Source organism: Anolis sagrei, chromosome 3 (genome assembly GCF_037176765.1).
Source record: "Anolis sagrei isolate rAnoSag1 chromosome 3, rAnoSag1.mat, whole genome shotgun sequence".
Lineage (NCBI taxonomy): Eukaryota > Metazoa > Chordata > Lepidosauria > Squamata > Dactyloidae > Anolis > Anolis sagrei.
Genome location: NC_090023.1, coordinates 155,172,957 through 155,186,761, shown reverse-complemented (window position 1 = coordinate 155,186,761; position 13,805 = coordinate 155,172,957). Strand labels below are relative to the sequence as shown.

The 13,805-nt window shown below is 39.7% G+C and overlaps 1 protein-coding gene across 1 annotated transcript in view; it reads left to right on the top strand.

Moving 5' to 3' along the window:
• MAT1A (methionine adenosyltransferase 1A) overlaps positions 1 to 13,805 on the top strand; it is a 43,617-nt gene that overhangs the window by 22,249 nt on the left and 7,563 nt on the right. Inside the window, exons 4-8 of the mRNA XM_060769019.2 lie at positions 3,868 to 3,980; positions 6,706 to 6,849; positions 8,343 to 8,561; positions 11,486 to 11,668; positions 12,811 to 12,944. Coding sequence (XP_060625002.1) covers positions 3,868 to 3,980; positions 6,706 to 6,849; positions 8,343 to 8,561; positions 11,486 to 11,668; positions 12,811 to 12,944 — 793 coding nt within the window. The remainder of the gene's footprint in view (positions 1 to 3,867; positions 3,981 to 6,705; positions 6,850 to 8,342; positions 8,562 to 11,485; positions 11,669 to 12,810; positions 12,945 to 13,805) is intronic.

Here is a 13,805-nt window from a genome sequence, read left to right as displayed (position 1 = left end):
TCCTTGCTGGTATTCCGGAGGAAATTGAAGACCTGGATGTTCGAACAGGCATTTGGCTAAGCAGTGTGACGGATTGATTATTGGAACACGGAATAATGGATAACGAGATTGGATACTGATTCTAGTGATGAGACCTGATGGATTTGCGATACTGATGTAATTTTGTATTGATGCTTTGGTTTTTTTTTATTGTGATACTGTTGTTTTAAATGCTTATTAACTGTACTATATATACTGTTGAATTGTTGTAAACCGCTCCGAGTTGCCTAAGGGCTGAGAGGAGCGGTATACAAGCGAAGTAAATAAATAAATAAATAAATAAATAAGTATAAAACCCTGTGCAGAGAGAAATTTCAAGCATAATCGCAATTTCACAAGAACATGTGGGTCACATTATTGCTTTGCTTGGCTATTGGAAGATCTGTGCATGATGGGTTGTGGAAACAGAGTGCCGACTTCTGTGACGGCTTCAGAAAAGTTGTTCATTGTTGGCAGAAATGTATTATTATTATTATTATTATTATTATTATTATTAACTTTATTTATACCTCACAAAATCTCCCGAAGGACTCGATGCGGCTTACAAAGGCCAAGGCCGCCAACAATAACATACACATACACAATAAAAATCATAAGCAAATAAAACATCAAGCAAAGCATTAGAACAATAAAAAACAATGACACAGTGACGCATTTAAAACCAAGGGCCGGGCCAAGTGTAATAGACAAAATTTAAAAGTGCTAGACTTGACAAGTGATATGTAGCGGTATTTGGAAATAGGTGCAATGTGCAAATAATCCTGAATCTCTAACAAAGTGCATTTGAGACTTGATGCCAGGAGTTTCCTAGTCTGGAAAGGCACACCGGAACAGCCAGGTCTTCAGGCTCTTCCTAAAGACAGCCAGTGTTGGGGCTTGTCTGATGTCCTTGGGGAGAGAGTTCCAGAGTCGGGGGGCCACCACAGAGAAGGCCCTGTCCCTCGTCCCCACCAGACGCACCTGTGACGCAGGTTGGATCGTGAGCAGGGCCTCTCTAGATGATCGAAGGGAACGCGTGGGTTCATATATGGAGATGCGGTCATGCAGGTAGGCAGGTCCCAAACCGTTTAGGGCTTTGCAGGTAAGCACCTGCTCCTTGAATTGGGACTGGAAGATGAATGGCAGCCAATGGAGCTCCTTAAACAGGAGGGTTGACCTCTCTCTGTAAGGAACGCCAGTTAACATCCTGGCCGCCAACCGTTGGACCGGTTGGAGTTTCCGAACCGTTTTCAAGGGCAGCCCCACGTACAGCGCATTACAGTAATCCAATCTAGAGGTGACCAAGGCATGGACCACCCCGGCCAGATCAGCATTTACGATGTACGGTCGCAAATTGTATCCAATTGTCTGGCGATTATGTAGAAAAGTAAATAGTGGTAGTTAAAAAGCACATTCTGCGTTTGATTTATTAAAATATTCCCATCCAAACCCAAGTAACGAAGGTGGAGGCATTACTTTTCATTCAACCCTCGTAAATCAAAATACCATACATCTCAACAGAATGAAGAGCACTGAGGTATGCACACTTTGTATACTATCCAGGTATTGACTTCAAACAACGTAAAGGCTTTTCAAACATATTTGGACACTTTATCTTTTTTTATCAGTCAGCATTTGAAATAGAAGAAACCTTCAGAGAACGTCCCTTCATACATGGAGAACTTTGCCTTCTGCAAAGTAGGACCCATGGCCATCTTGCTCAAAGACTAACTACATGTTATGTAGGAGAGCTTATTTCTCAGATTTTTTAAAAAATGATAGCTCCCCAGAGATGAATTCCACTTTGTTTGGAGCACTCCTGGAGAGGAAACTGGTTTTCCCTTTCTAAATTGGTATTTCCCTTCAACTGCAATTCCTGGACCCTCTCTCCTCATCACAGGACACACAGCAGTTTCGTAATATGCACAATTTGGGGCATAAAACTAATATAGGAAAATGAATTGCGTGCTCAACCTCATACATGCTGCCACTCAGAATAAATTGAGATTACGTTTCATTTTTTTAAAAAGTCAAATTGTGGACTTTCCACTTCGTTTGCAGTTGTATCATCCTAATTCGATGTGAAGGGGTCAGATTTTTTGTTCATAGTTTTGACCTGTTCCCATAAAAATGAATAGGGGAGCTCTAATTGTAATAACAAAAACACCTAATTTTGGCACAGCCAAGCCGTCTTGGCTTCCTCTTTACTGTCTTCTCACTCAGAAATGCATGTTTGTCTATGCTTTGTCCTGCAGAAATGTTTCTGAAGCTTTTGTCCAGCTCACTTTGAAGCAGCTTAAGACATGGATATTTTTCCTTCCTGGAAAGAATCTCAGCCGATCAGTGACCTTACTAAGCATTCTCTCTATTGGGAATGAATATGTATTTATTTATAACATACAGTTGTCATTATGGTTCAGACGAATAGACATTAAAATTACAGCAGTCCTTCCTGCCTTGCATATGGAGATATGTTCCAACACACACACACATACATACACACACACACACACACACACACGATGGATGCCTGAAGCCATGGATAGGACTGAAACCTATACGAGTAATATTTTTGGACCATGGGTAAGGGGAGATTTCGTAATATTTTCAGGCAGCGGTTGAACATGGGTAACTGAAACTGAAAAGTAAAACCTCGTATAAAAGGCAGTTACTCTTTTTGATTACAAAGTAGAACATAAACATCACTTAACATATAACAAAAAACAAAAATAAGCCACAAATAATGTAACAAGCCACAAACATAGATCTCCTTCCTTCCTTCCTTCCTTCCTTCCTTCCTTCCTTCCTTCCTTCCTTCCTTCGTAAATTTAGGCTTACTCCAAACTGTGGTAGCCTCAAAATACACACCATCAATGTGCTTTGCAACACTGAAGGATATAGAGTACATTAAAGAAAGCTGCAAGGAAGTCTAGGTTAAACCTTCTAATGTGCTGTAGCAAATCCCAATATATCCCAGATCCCAGGGCTGAAATCAGCTTTGCAGAATTTAGAATGCATTATAGTAGTTTGCAAAAAGTAGTTTGTGTGATCTATTTCATAAGATCTGTACATACAACACGATTTTCAACTGCAAGTGGCACCCATACAAAAAATTTAGATTGAAAACACTCACCTATGCTTTTTGGAAGAGTTATTTAAGTCTCATAAGTGGCTCCAGGCCTCTGTCGTGGGTGCCGCTTTTTCCCAAAAAGGGTTGTGTTTGGTTTCCCCAAAGAGCTCCGAGGAAGATGACAAGACCTGGAATTGATGGAGAAGCCCCAAAGGGGGTGGCAAGGGAGGCCCGGGGTGGGCAGGCAGGAGGGAGGGATGCCTGGTTGGATGGCCAGGCAAGGAAAAAGCCCCTCTTGCACATGGCTGACCCAGAGACAGACAGGCAGAGATTGAGCAGGAAGGAAGGGAAGGAAGGCAAGGAAAGCAGTATGAGATGCTTTTTTTTCTTGCTTTCTCTCTCTCTCTCATTCTGCTTACTATCTTGTGGCTCCTCCTCCTCCTTCCTGAAAGTTTTGATGGGGGAAAACCTGTGTTCAAGACTTCAATAGCTTGACTATGGATTTTGGAAAATGATTTGGACATGAGATCATGACTCATCGTTTTATAGTAGCAAACTACTATAACAGTTTTAATCTGTTTGATAGATTGTTATGTGTTTTAATTGTTTATATGCTCAGATTGTTTATATTTTTATGAGACGTGTTATATTGTTTACCTGTGCGGCATCGAATTTTTGGAAGATTTGTAAGCCACCTTGAGTATCCTCCCAGGTCGAGAAAGGTGAGGTAGAAATGAAGTAAATAAATAATAAATTATTGTGTTTATTCTGCTCCACAGGCTTTGACTACAAAACTTGCAATGTTCTCGTGGCTTTGGAGCAACAGTCACCAGATATTGCTCAGGGTGTTCATCTGCACCGGAGTGAAGAAGAAGTTGGTGCTGGGGACCAGGTAATCATTTCCTAATCGTTCACTTAGATGTAGCAGGCTATGATGACATCCTGGCATTTAGGGACGTCGTTCTTCACTAAGTTTCTTCTTTAAGGTAGCAATGAGTGATGTCAGCAGTCTTCTTCCCACTGTGAGAAAATCTTTTAAAATCACACCATTTTTGAGGGCTGTTTTGAATTTGGGACTTATTTTGTGCAAAACCCAGCTTTTTCACTGTAGAAATACTAACTCCTGGACAGAAATGCTCTTTTCTATGTAAACTAATCATGTGCAAATTTTGCACATTATAATATTTTCTGTGTAGGAAACAATATTTCTGCACTGGAATGTTATGTTCTTTAAGCAGAAAATGCTCCTTTCTCTGCAAAATAACCATGCAGAAATTTTACTCAGAATCAATCCCAAAGTGCAAAGATTCTCATCAGGGTTATTAACATTAAAAAGAACCTTATTTTTGACAATTTTCCACATACTTAAAAAAATATATTCTGTCCATACTTAGCAGTGCAGTTTGCGGGATGGAACCTGGTTTACCATCAAAGGGGGACTTTCTTTCACATATGGTGGTTCTGTAAAAAAAGCAAGAGAATTCTGGGACAAGGTACAAAGAATTCTTTCAATCAAAGATATAATTGGAACCTGAATTATTTTTATTAGAAATGTCAAATAAACAAAATCACTGAACTATGAAGTACTGTACTGCATGATAATAGCAGCATGGATACTAACATGAAGAAAGAGGGAGCAGAAGATCAGTTCCATCTTGTCTCCTGCCTATGTCTTTGGTTGGGAGCCCCCCCCCCTGGTACCAACTGCTTCTCTGGTCCAGAGTGAAGAGAGAGGGGGGCAGAAGATCAGTTCCATCATGTCTACTGTCTATGTCATCAGTTGGGAGCTCCCCCTGGTACCAACTGCTTCTCTGGTCCAGAGTGAAAAGAGAGGGGGGCAGAAGATCAGTTCCATCATGTCTACTGCCTATGTCATCAGTTGGGAGCCCCCCCCCCCCCGGTACCAACTGCTTCTCTGGTCCAGAGTGAAGAGAGAGGGGGGCAGAAGATCAGTTCCATCATGTCTACTGCTTATGTCATCAGTTGGGAGCTCCCCCTGGTACCAACTGCTTCTCTGGTCCAGAGTGAAAAGAGAGGGGGACAGAAGATCAGTTCCATCATGTCTACTGCCTATGTCATCAGTTGGGAGCTCCCCCTGGTACCAACTGCTTCTCTGGTCCAGAGTGAAAAGAGAGGGGGGCAGAAGATCAGTTCCATCTTGTATCCTGCCTATGTCATCGGTTGGGAGTCATCCCCCCCCCGGCACCAACTGCTTCTCTGGTCCAGAATGAAGAGAGAGGGGGGCAGAAGATCAGTTCCATCTTGTATCCTGCCTATGTCATCAGTTGGGAGCCCCCCCCCCATCCCATGTCATCGGTTGGGAACCCCCTCCCGGCACCAACTGCTTCTCTGGTCCAGAGTGAAGGGAAGGGGGAGAAGGCAGTTCTTGTCTCCTGCCTATGTCATCAGTTGGGAGCCCCCCCCCCCAAGGCACCAATTGCTTCTCTGGTCCAGAGTGAAAACAGGGGGGGGGGGGAAGAAGACAGTTCCATCTTGTCTCCTGCCTATGTCATTGGTTGGGAGCCCCCCCCCACGGCACCAACTGCTTCCCCCCTCCCCACGGCACCAACTGCTTCTGGTCCAGAGTGAAGAGAGGGGGCCAGAAGACAGTTCTATCTTGTCTCCTGTGCATTACTAATAATGTAATGTAATATAATATAATATTATATAATATATTGTATATACATATAATATTTATAATATTGTAATACAATATAATACTACTAATAATAACACAATATTATAATTATATATTTTATATTACTTGTAATATTATTAATAATATTACAATATAATGGTATAGTACAATATAGTAATATATAATACTGATATTGTACTATGCTAATAATATAATATATTGTATGTATATATATCTTGTAAACCATTTTGAGTCCCCTTCAGAGTGAGAAGGGTGACATATAAATGTCGTAAATAAATAAATAAATAAATAAATATTATATCCACAACACTGGAAGAATGCTGATCTTCCAACAATAAAAGAATAGATAGTTGAAGTTTTTAAAATAGCAAAAATGGACAAATTAGTAATGATTAACACAGAAAAAATGCACACAAAAAACTTTATCAAAGACTGGGAGTCATTCCTAAACTTTGGGGGGGGGGGGGGAGAGAAAAAGAAAGAGGGGAAAGTTTTTAGAAGGCTTCATAATGTATTCTGTTAGAATATTTGTAGGGAATCTATAAATACATATTAGGCCAGAAGGAAGAATAGAAAAAATGTAATAGGAAGGAAGAACAGAACTATTATGAATGTCTCCAACCCAAAGGACAGGAAGTCTACTCCAGGAGGGGTGGGAGGAGAGAAAGGCATAGTCAAATACAATTATTTTATAGATGTTAGGTAGTATTGTACTGGTTCGTGTATATATACATCTATAAAGATTTGCTTAATTGTTTTTTATGAATATATATATATATATATATATATATATATATATATCTTAAAAAGTGGGGGCAGGGAAGAAGCTGAAATTTGTTTTAAAGGGTACAAATGGCTTCACATTATAGAATAGGAAAAATCTTCTGAAGCAAATGAAATAATGAAGTATTAAATTGTCCTCCTATTGTGGTTGCTGAAAATCTGTTTTCTGATGTAGGGCCTGATGTTTGGCTATGCGACGGATGAGACAGAAGAATGCATGCCTCTGACCATTATGCTTGCTCACAAACTGAATGCCAAAATGGCTGAGCTGAGGCGCAATGGGGTCCTTCCTTGGCTTAGACCCGATTCCAAAACCCAGGTATGGCTTAGGGTTTTTGCCAGTTTCTTCCTTTCTTTGTAATTGAACTAAGACATGTGACCATTTTGGATGCCACAGAGCAAGACAGAAATCTGTTTCCTCACTAGAGTTGAGAGATTCGATTACTGATTAGTCAGAGAAGACTTGGCAGGCTAATGCGGTCCTCTGACAGCAGCAAAGGCTGTTTTCTTTAGATCTATAGGAAGTCAACATTGCACACCCCTCATTAAAAAAATAACACCCTTTTCCCTACAATTCCCTGCAGCTAGTGTTTACCATCCCTGCCAGTTAGGCTACAAGTCATAGCTGTTGCTCCTGGTAGACACTTAGGCCCCCTCTATACTGCCCTATATCCTAGGATCTGATCCCATATTATCTGCTTTAAAATGGATTATATGAGTCTCCACTGCCAGATAATCTGGGATAAAAAAATAATCTGGCATTAGATCCTGGGATATAGGGGCAGTGTAGAAGGGGCCAAAATCACCACAAGTGTCCAGTCGAAACGTCTTTCTTGTCTTCCACTCTGGTTGAAGGGAAGGAGAGCTTTTGTTTGATTTATGGTTATTTATTTATTTATTTATCATGTCAGGAGCAACCAGACAGATTTATGGTTGCCTCAATTACAACAGCTCTAATCCTAGAGATTCATGAAAAGGGAGTTCAAAGGCTATAGTCATCTCATCCCTATCCTAGTAGATGCTCTCAAGATTGGAAAAGTTGCTTTGTGTTATTTGTGATAACAGTAGTCTTCAAGGTGACTTGATTGCTATATATAGGTCTCCAGAAATTGCTAATGTCAAAATCACTCATGTCATTCAACTATGACATCCCTGGTACAGTCACATAGCATATGGACAAAAGGGGGGGGGGGGGCAGGGACAATCGAGGCAGAAAACTGGAAGGTGACATTAGCTGGCCATAAAGATCTATTTCTCTGATGTGTGGGAAAGGACAAGCATCAGATAATTTATGTGATTTTTGACTTCGTAGGTAAAGCCTCATATGTAGAGCATGACTCATGTATTCTGAACATTAAAGAAGTTTGGTATCCTAGCTCCTGTGCATCTTGGAGAATTCTTCTAAGAGAAGGCTAACTCTAAAGCAAGGCAGCCAATGCATAAAGAGAACTTTTAAGGACTTAATTAATCTCTGATCATCTCTAGATTATATGTTCCATGTTATTCAAAAGCCTATGTCTTTCCATATGAGCTCACTCTTATAGTCTTCTGGGGAAGGCTTTCTCTCCATCACATTACCTTCCCCAGCTTTACTGGTGAGAACATGGAAGAAGGTTCTCTTGGTGGCTGCTTCTAGGCTATGGAAGACCTGTTGTCTTTTGGCTCACAGACAAAATACAGGATTACTTTAAAATTGTTGTATGAATTCAGGAATATGGCATTATTTATATCAGATGGATATTAGTGGATAGTTGTCTCATCTTTTCTTTCTTTCACTTTTCTTCTTTATGCCACTTCTCCATTCACTTCCAGATCACAGTTCAGTATGTCAAAAAAGATGGCGTTGCTATCCCACTGCGTGTTCACACCATTGTTATCTCGGCGCAGCACGATGAAACCATTTCTCTGGATGAAATGCGCAAGGCCCTGAGAGAGCACATTATCAAGGCCGTTGTTCCACCCAGATACTTGGATGACAAAACAGTTTACCACCTTCAGCCCAGTGGGCGGTTTGTTATTGGTGGCCCCCAGGTTTGTATCTATTTATTTGAATCTAGGATTAGATAGTAGGATGACTGCCATTGACCTTCTCATTCCTGAATGAAAGGAATCACACATTTATGCCATGACTACCTTCCTTACAGGATAGGACAGTGTTTCTGATTTATTTACATAGTATTACTTAAGACACATCTGGACCTAGTTAAATTTGAGAGCACCCCACTCACAAGGTTACATGCTAAAATGTAAACAAGATGAAGTTCAACTATATAGGTTTTCAGTATTCCCATTGTGTGCTATAAAGGAATCTGGGAACTGAACTGATACATTGGCGATGCAGTATTCTAGGCTCAACACAAACCACAACAAGCCAATGTGCACAAAAATTTAAGAAGCTAAGACACATCTGGATATGAAAATGTTTAGCTTCAGGCACTCAATCCACTTTTCCACTTTCTGATTTTCATCTTATGCAAATTTGATTTAGTTGCCAGAATAGAGGCTTTCATTGGCATTCTACCGCTAGTGTTCTTATGTCTTGTATTAACTGACCATAAAGGTAAAGGTAAAGGTAGTCCCCTGACATTAAGTCCAGTCATGTCTGACTCTGGGGTGTGGTGCTCATCTCCATTTTTAAGCCAAAGAGCCAGCGTTGTCCGTAGACACCTCCAAGGTCATGTGGCCGGCATGACTGCGCATAGTCTCGCTAATATTTTGTTGTGCTGGATGGCTCCTATATGTACCTTATGGCTCATCTGCTTTATTTGATAGTATATACCGTTAAACCCACTCTGTCCTGTTTACCTCCAATATAAATCAGACATTCTCAGGCCCAGCATTTGCTATCATATCAGTGAGATTCTGCTAGCTGTTGTCATAATGTTGCAGAAATGCTGTCAGTTCTGAAAAGAATTTTGAGAGCGGAAAGCTCTTTTTTTGAATATGATTTATTCACATCAACTGGATTTGTCATTTTATAACTGTTGACTTCTACTCATTCTATTCCTCCCTGATTTGATTTTAGTTTTCATCAGGAAGTATCCTATTATCCTATATCACGCCTGCCATTTGATTATGTGTGCTGATCTATTTTTCAGCTATATGTTTCTTTCCAGTGACTTCCTTTCCCAGTTCTCCCCTAATCCAGAATCAGAAACCAACCATGTACATTATTCCTGAATTCATTTTATACTCCTTTTGCTGTTCAAAGCCTTAAACATTTAATTTGTTGTCACTTCTGAATTTATTTATTTATTTATCGTGTCAGGAGCAACCAGACAGTTGTATTACATTTTTAACAAAACAAACAAACAGACAGACACACAGACAGACAGACAAAACACAAAGTTTGCAAGCTTGGTAGTTGATTAAATGTCCTTTGTCCAGTATCTGGCCATTTGGAGTGCCTCTGGTGTTGCTGCAAGTAGGTCCTCCATTGTGCATGTGGCAGGGCTCAGGTTGCATTGCAGCAGGTGGTCAGTGGTTTGCTCTTCTCCCCACTCGCATGTCGTGGATTCTGAATATATTATCATTAGAATGTCCTCAGTATGTCACCTATATAAAATCATATCATGATCAATACATTTTTCTTAAATGAAATTCATACATTGATTTTTCAACAAAAGGACTAGTCTGATTGTCATTATTAGCCATTGCCTTTGGGCAAATTGTTCACCACGAACAAACATTATTGCATTTTGGAATATACAACTTTTGAGTGTCCTCTCTTTGTAAACCATAGAGATCAAAAGGTGGTAATTTTATTTTGTCAGTTTTATCAAGCTGGGTGTTGTATACAATGCCTCAGTATCAAAATCCTCCATAGGCATTGCATTGACATTAGTACATCTTACTCAGTAATAGTTTCATATGCCTTAAGAGGACCAGGATGTAGTTGCATGAAGTTGACAATGTAGTTGCCATAACTTATCTTATTGGCTGGACCATCACAGGCTGGACTATCGCAAGATCTTTGGATCTGTATTTATTATGTTTCTTCACCTTATATGTTTTCAGTAGACATCTTCTTCTGGGTACATAAAGAAAATGCTGGCTAGCGTGGCTGGGTTTTATTGCTGTTCAATATGGATCTAGAACTCCCCATAGAACATATCAGGCTTGCTTTCCACCTTTGAATGGGTATCATTGGGAATCTCTTCCACCATTACTGATAATCTCATCCATGAACTCCAGATGAGCTTCTGTAGAATTCCAGGACTCCTGCCATTACTGTTTGATAGCCTAATGGTCACATGAAGAAGCTTATCTCTTAGGAAGTCTACTGGATACCTGGATACTATCCTCAGTTTGGCCTTCTTCAGTAATGGCAAAACACTTTTGACTTCTCTGGGAATATTAAGTATTTCATTTCCGATGCTGATTGGAAAACTTTTGTCATCAGCTTTAGAAGACTTGTTAAAATATATTCTATCTCAGCCCCTTTTTGCCAGGCTTCTTTTGTCGCCTTTTTTAAGATAGCTATTATGGGTCTTAATATTTTATTGCTTTTCTAAAAAAGTTGTGTATTTATAGTGGATTTTATTGTTTGGTGATTGTACAGAGGAGCAGTGTATTATGCATGAACAAACTGACCAGTAACTCAAGTTTCTCACTGAGATTATTTAGAAAGAAATCTGCTCAGAATCATACATACTTGTCCTTTATAAGGAATCATTGTCATAATTATTAATTATTAATACCCCAGTGCAGACCAATCAATTATTTTGTTTTTTTCAATTCCCATCATTTTCAGCCATCTTGACTGGTGGTCAGACATGATAGGAGTAGCAGCCCCAAATACATGGGAGGCAACAGGTTGAGAACTAAAGAAAGAATCCCATTCACCATTCCAGATTAATTTTGTTTGCAGTTTTTTGACAAAGAGCTTCTATACAACAAAATTTCCCAAATGGCTATTATACAAAAAAAAGTTGAAGTTGTGTTTTCTATTGTAGGGCGATGCTGGAGTTACTGGTCGGAAGATCATTGTGGATACTTATGGTGGATGGGGAGCTCATGGAGGAGGAGCATTTTCAGGGAAAGATTACACAAAGGTTGATCGGTCGGCAGCATATGCAGCCCGCTGGGTCGCCAAATCCTTAGTGAAAGCAGGACTCTGCCGTCGTGTGCTGGTCCAAGTAAGTTCCATTGTATCCTTCTCGCTCTTTATTGATTTTCGAGCTGTAAATGGTGATAAGGTAAAGGTAAAGGTTGTCCCCTGACATTAAGTCCAGTTGTGTCCAACTCTGGGGTGTGGTGCTCATCTCCATTTCTAAGCCAAAGAGCCAGCGTTGTCCGTAGACATCTCCAAGGTCATGTGGCCGGCATGACTGCATGGAACGTCGTAAATGGTGATATATGTGGCTAAAACAAAATCCACATCTCCTCGCCCTGAATGTCTAGTGAGGGGCATCAAATAGTATCTGTTCACTGGAAGTAGCCTTGCATAACTTCATTGGAAACTTACAGCATAATATGCCACACATTTTCCTATGCTATTATCTGGAGTAAGAATCTTTCGGCCAATGCGTATTCTGTACTATATAATTCCCACAAATATTCTATGTTCGGCTGGTAGAAGTTGTGAGTAAACACATCTGGGTGGGCAATTTTTTTCCAGACTATGGTTACTTTGGGTCTCAAACAAGAAAGAAAAGTAGATAGTCAGGAGAAAGAGATGGAGAAGTGTTACTTTTGATAGAATTAAAACCAAAGTTGGGATTGCCTTTTCCTGTGTAAGCCCTGTATTTCTAAAAAGTAGTTCTGCTTTGGAGAGGTCACAGTAAAGGGGACTTTTAAACAGCCATATCTAATAGGTTAAAATATGCAAAGCTATATTGGATCAAGTCACTATATAATAGCATGGTGTCTTCTGTTGTTGAATAGTAGCTCTTCAGTGTCTGAGACAGTGGCCTTTTTTACCTGGGATAATTATTCTTAACACTTACTTAGCATTTTTGGGAGTCTTCAGAGCTTTTTGAATTTTACTGTCTCAGTGAGTCTTGCCAATAATACTTTAAAGATTATTATTATTATTATTATTATTATTATTATTATGTTTATTATGCTTATTAATACCTTGCTTTTTTTCTCCACAAGGAGACTCAAAGCAGTTTAACTTTCTCTATTCATTTTAATTTTTAATATTGGATCCTTATTTCCCAATTTCACCACCACTTTGCATTTCAACACATCAAAATACTTCCATTGTATACATGGTGAGACATATATACAGCATAAATGCAAACTGGGTCTAAACACAGTGTCTTTTGATCTGTAGGTTGCCTATGCCATTGGTGTGGCTGAGCCACTTTCCGTCTCACTATTCACTTATGGTACATCCACAAGAACTGAGCAAGAGCTGCTGAACATTGTACACCAGAATTTTGACCTTCGCCCTGGAGCTATTGTCAAGTAAGTATGTCATAGAGACTCTTACCTGTGTGATAAATGCCATCTGTTTTTCTGCAAATGCCCAAAAGTATCTATTACTGGGGATCTCTAATACCGAGAAGCTAAAACAGTGGACGTGTGTGTATATATAGATAGATAGATAGATAGAGAGAGAGAGAGACAGAGAGAGAGACAGAGAGAGAGAGTCTACCTCCTACAGTGATGTCAGACTGGCATACATAGCTCCTCCCTATGTTTATCTTCACAATCATACTGTGAAGTAGGTTTTGTGGCTTAGTCAGGACTGGAACTTGGATTTCTCAGTCTGGCACTTTGAACACTTCATCAGATTGGCTATTGATGTCTTCCATTCTGGTTGCCTTCAGAAGCATAAAGCACTGTTCAGAATAATAATAATAATAATAATAATAATAATAATAATAATATTATTTGGTTGAGGAGAATGGATAGCAAACTATTCCTCATCCAGTTGGGATGTGGCTATTTTGAACAGTGCTTTATGAGGATTTATGGGGAATTTGAGGATTTAAAGATCTAACTGCAAAGACTCTGGCACAAACCAGTAAAGGTGGTCCCAGTGGTGATCGGCACACTTTAGGGCACAGTCCCTAAAGACCTTGACCTGCACTTAAACACAATCAGCACTGACAAGATTATTACCATCTGCCAGCTGCAAAAGGCCACCCTATTGGGATCTGCACGCATTATTTGCCGATACATCACACAGTCCTCTACACTTGGTGTCCGACGTGTGATCCAATACGACAACCAGCAGAGTGCTCTTGTTTGCTGTGGACTCATCTTGTTTTGTTTCAAATAATAATAATAATAATAATAATAATAATAATAATAATAATATTT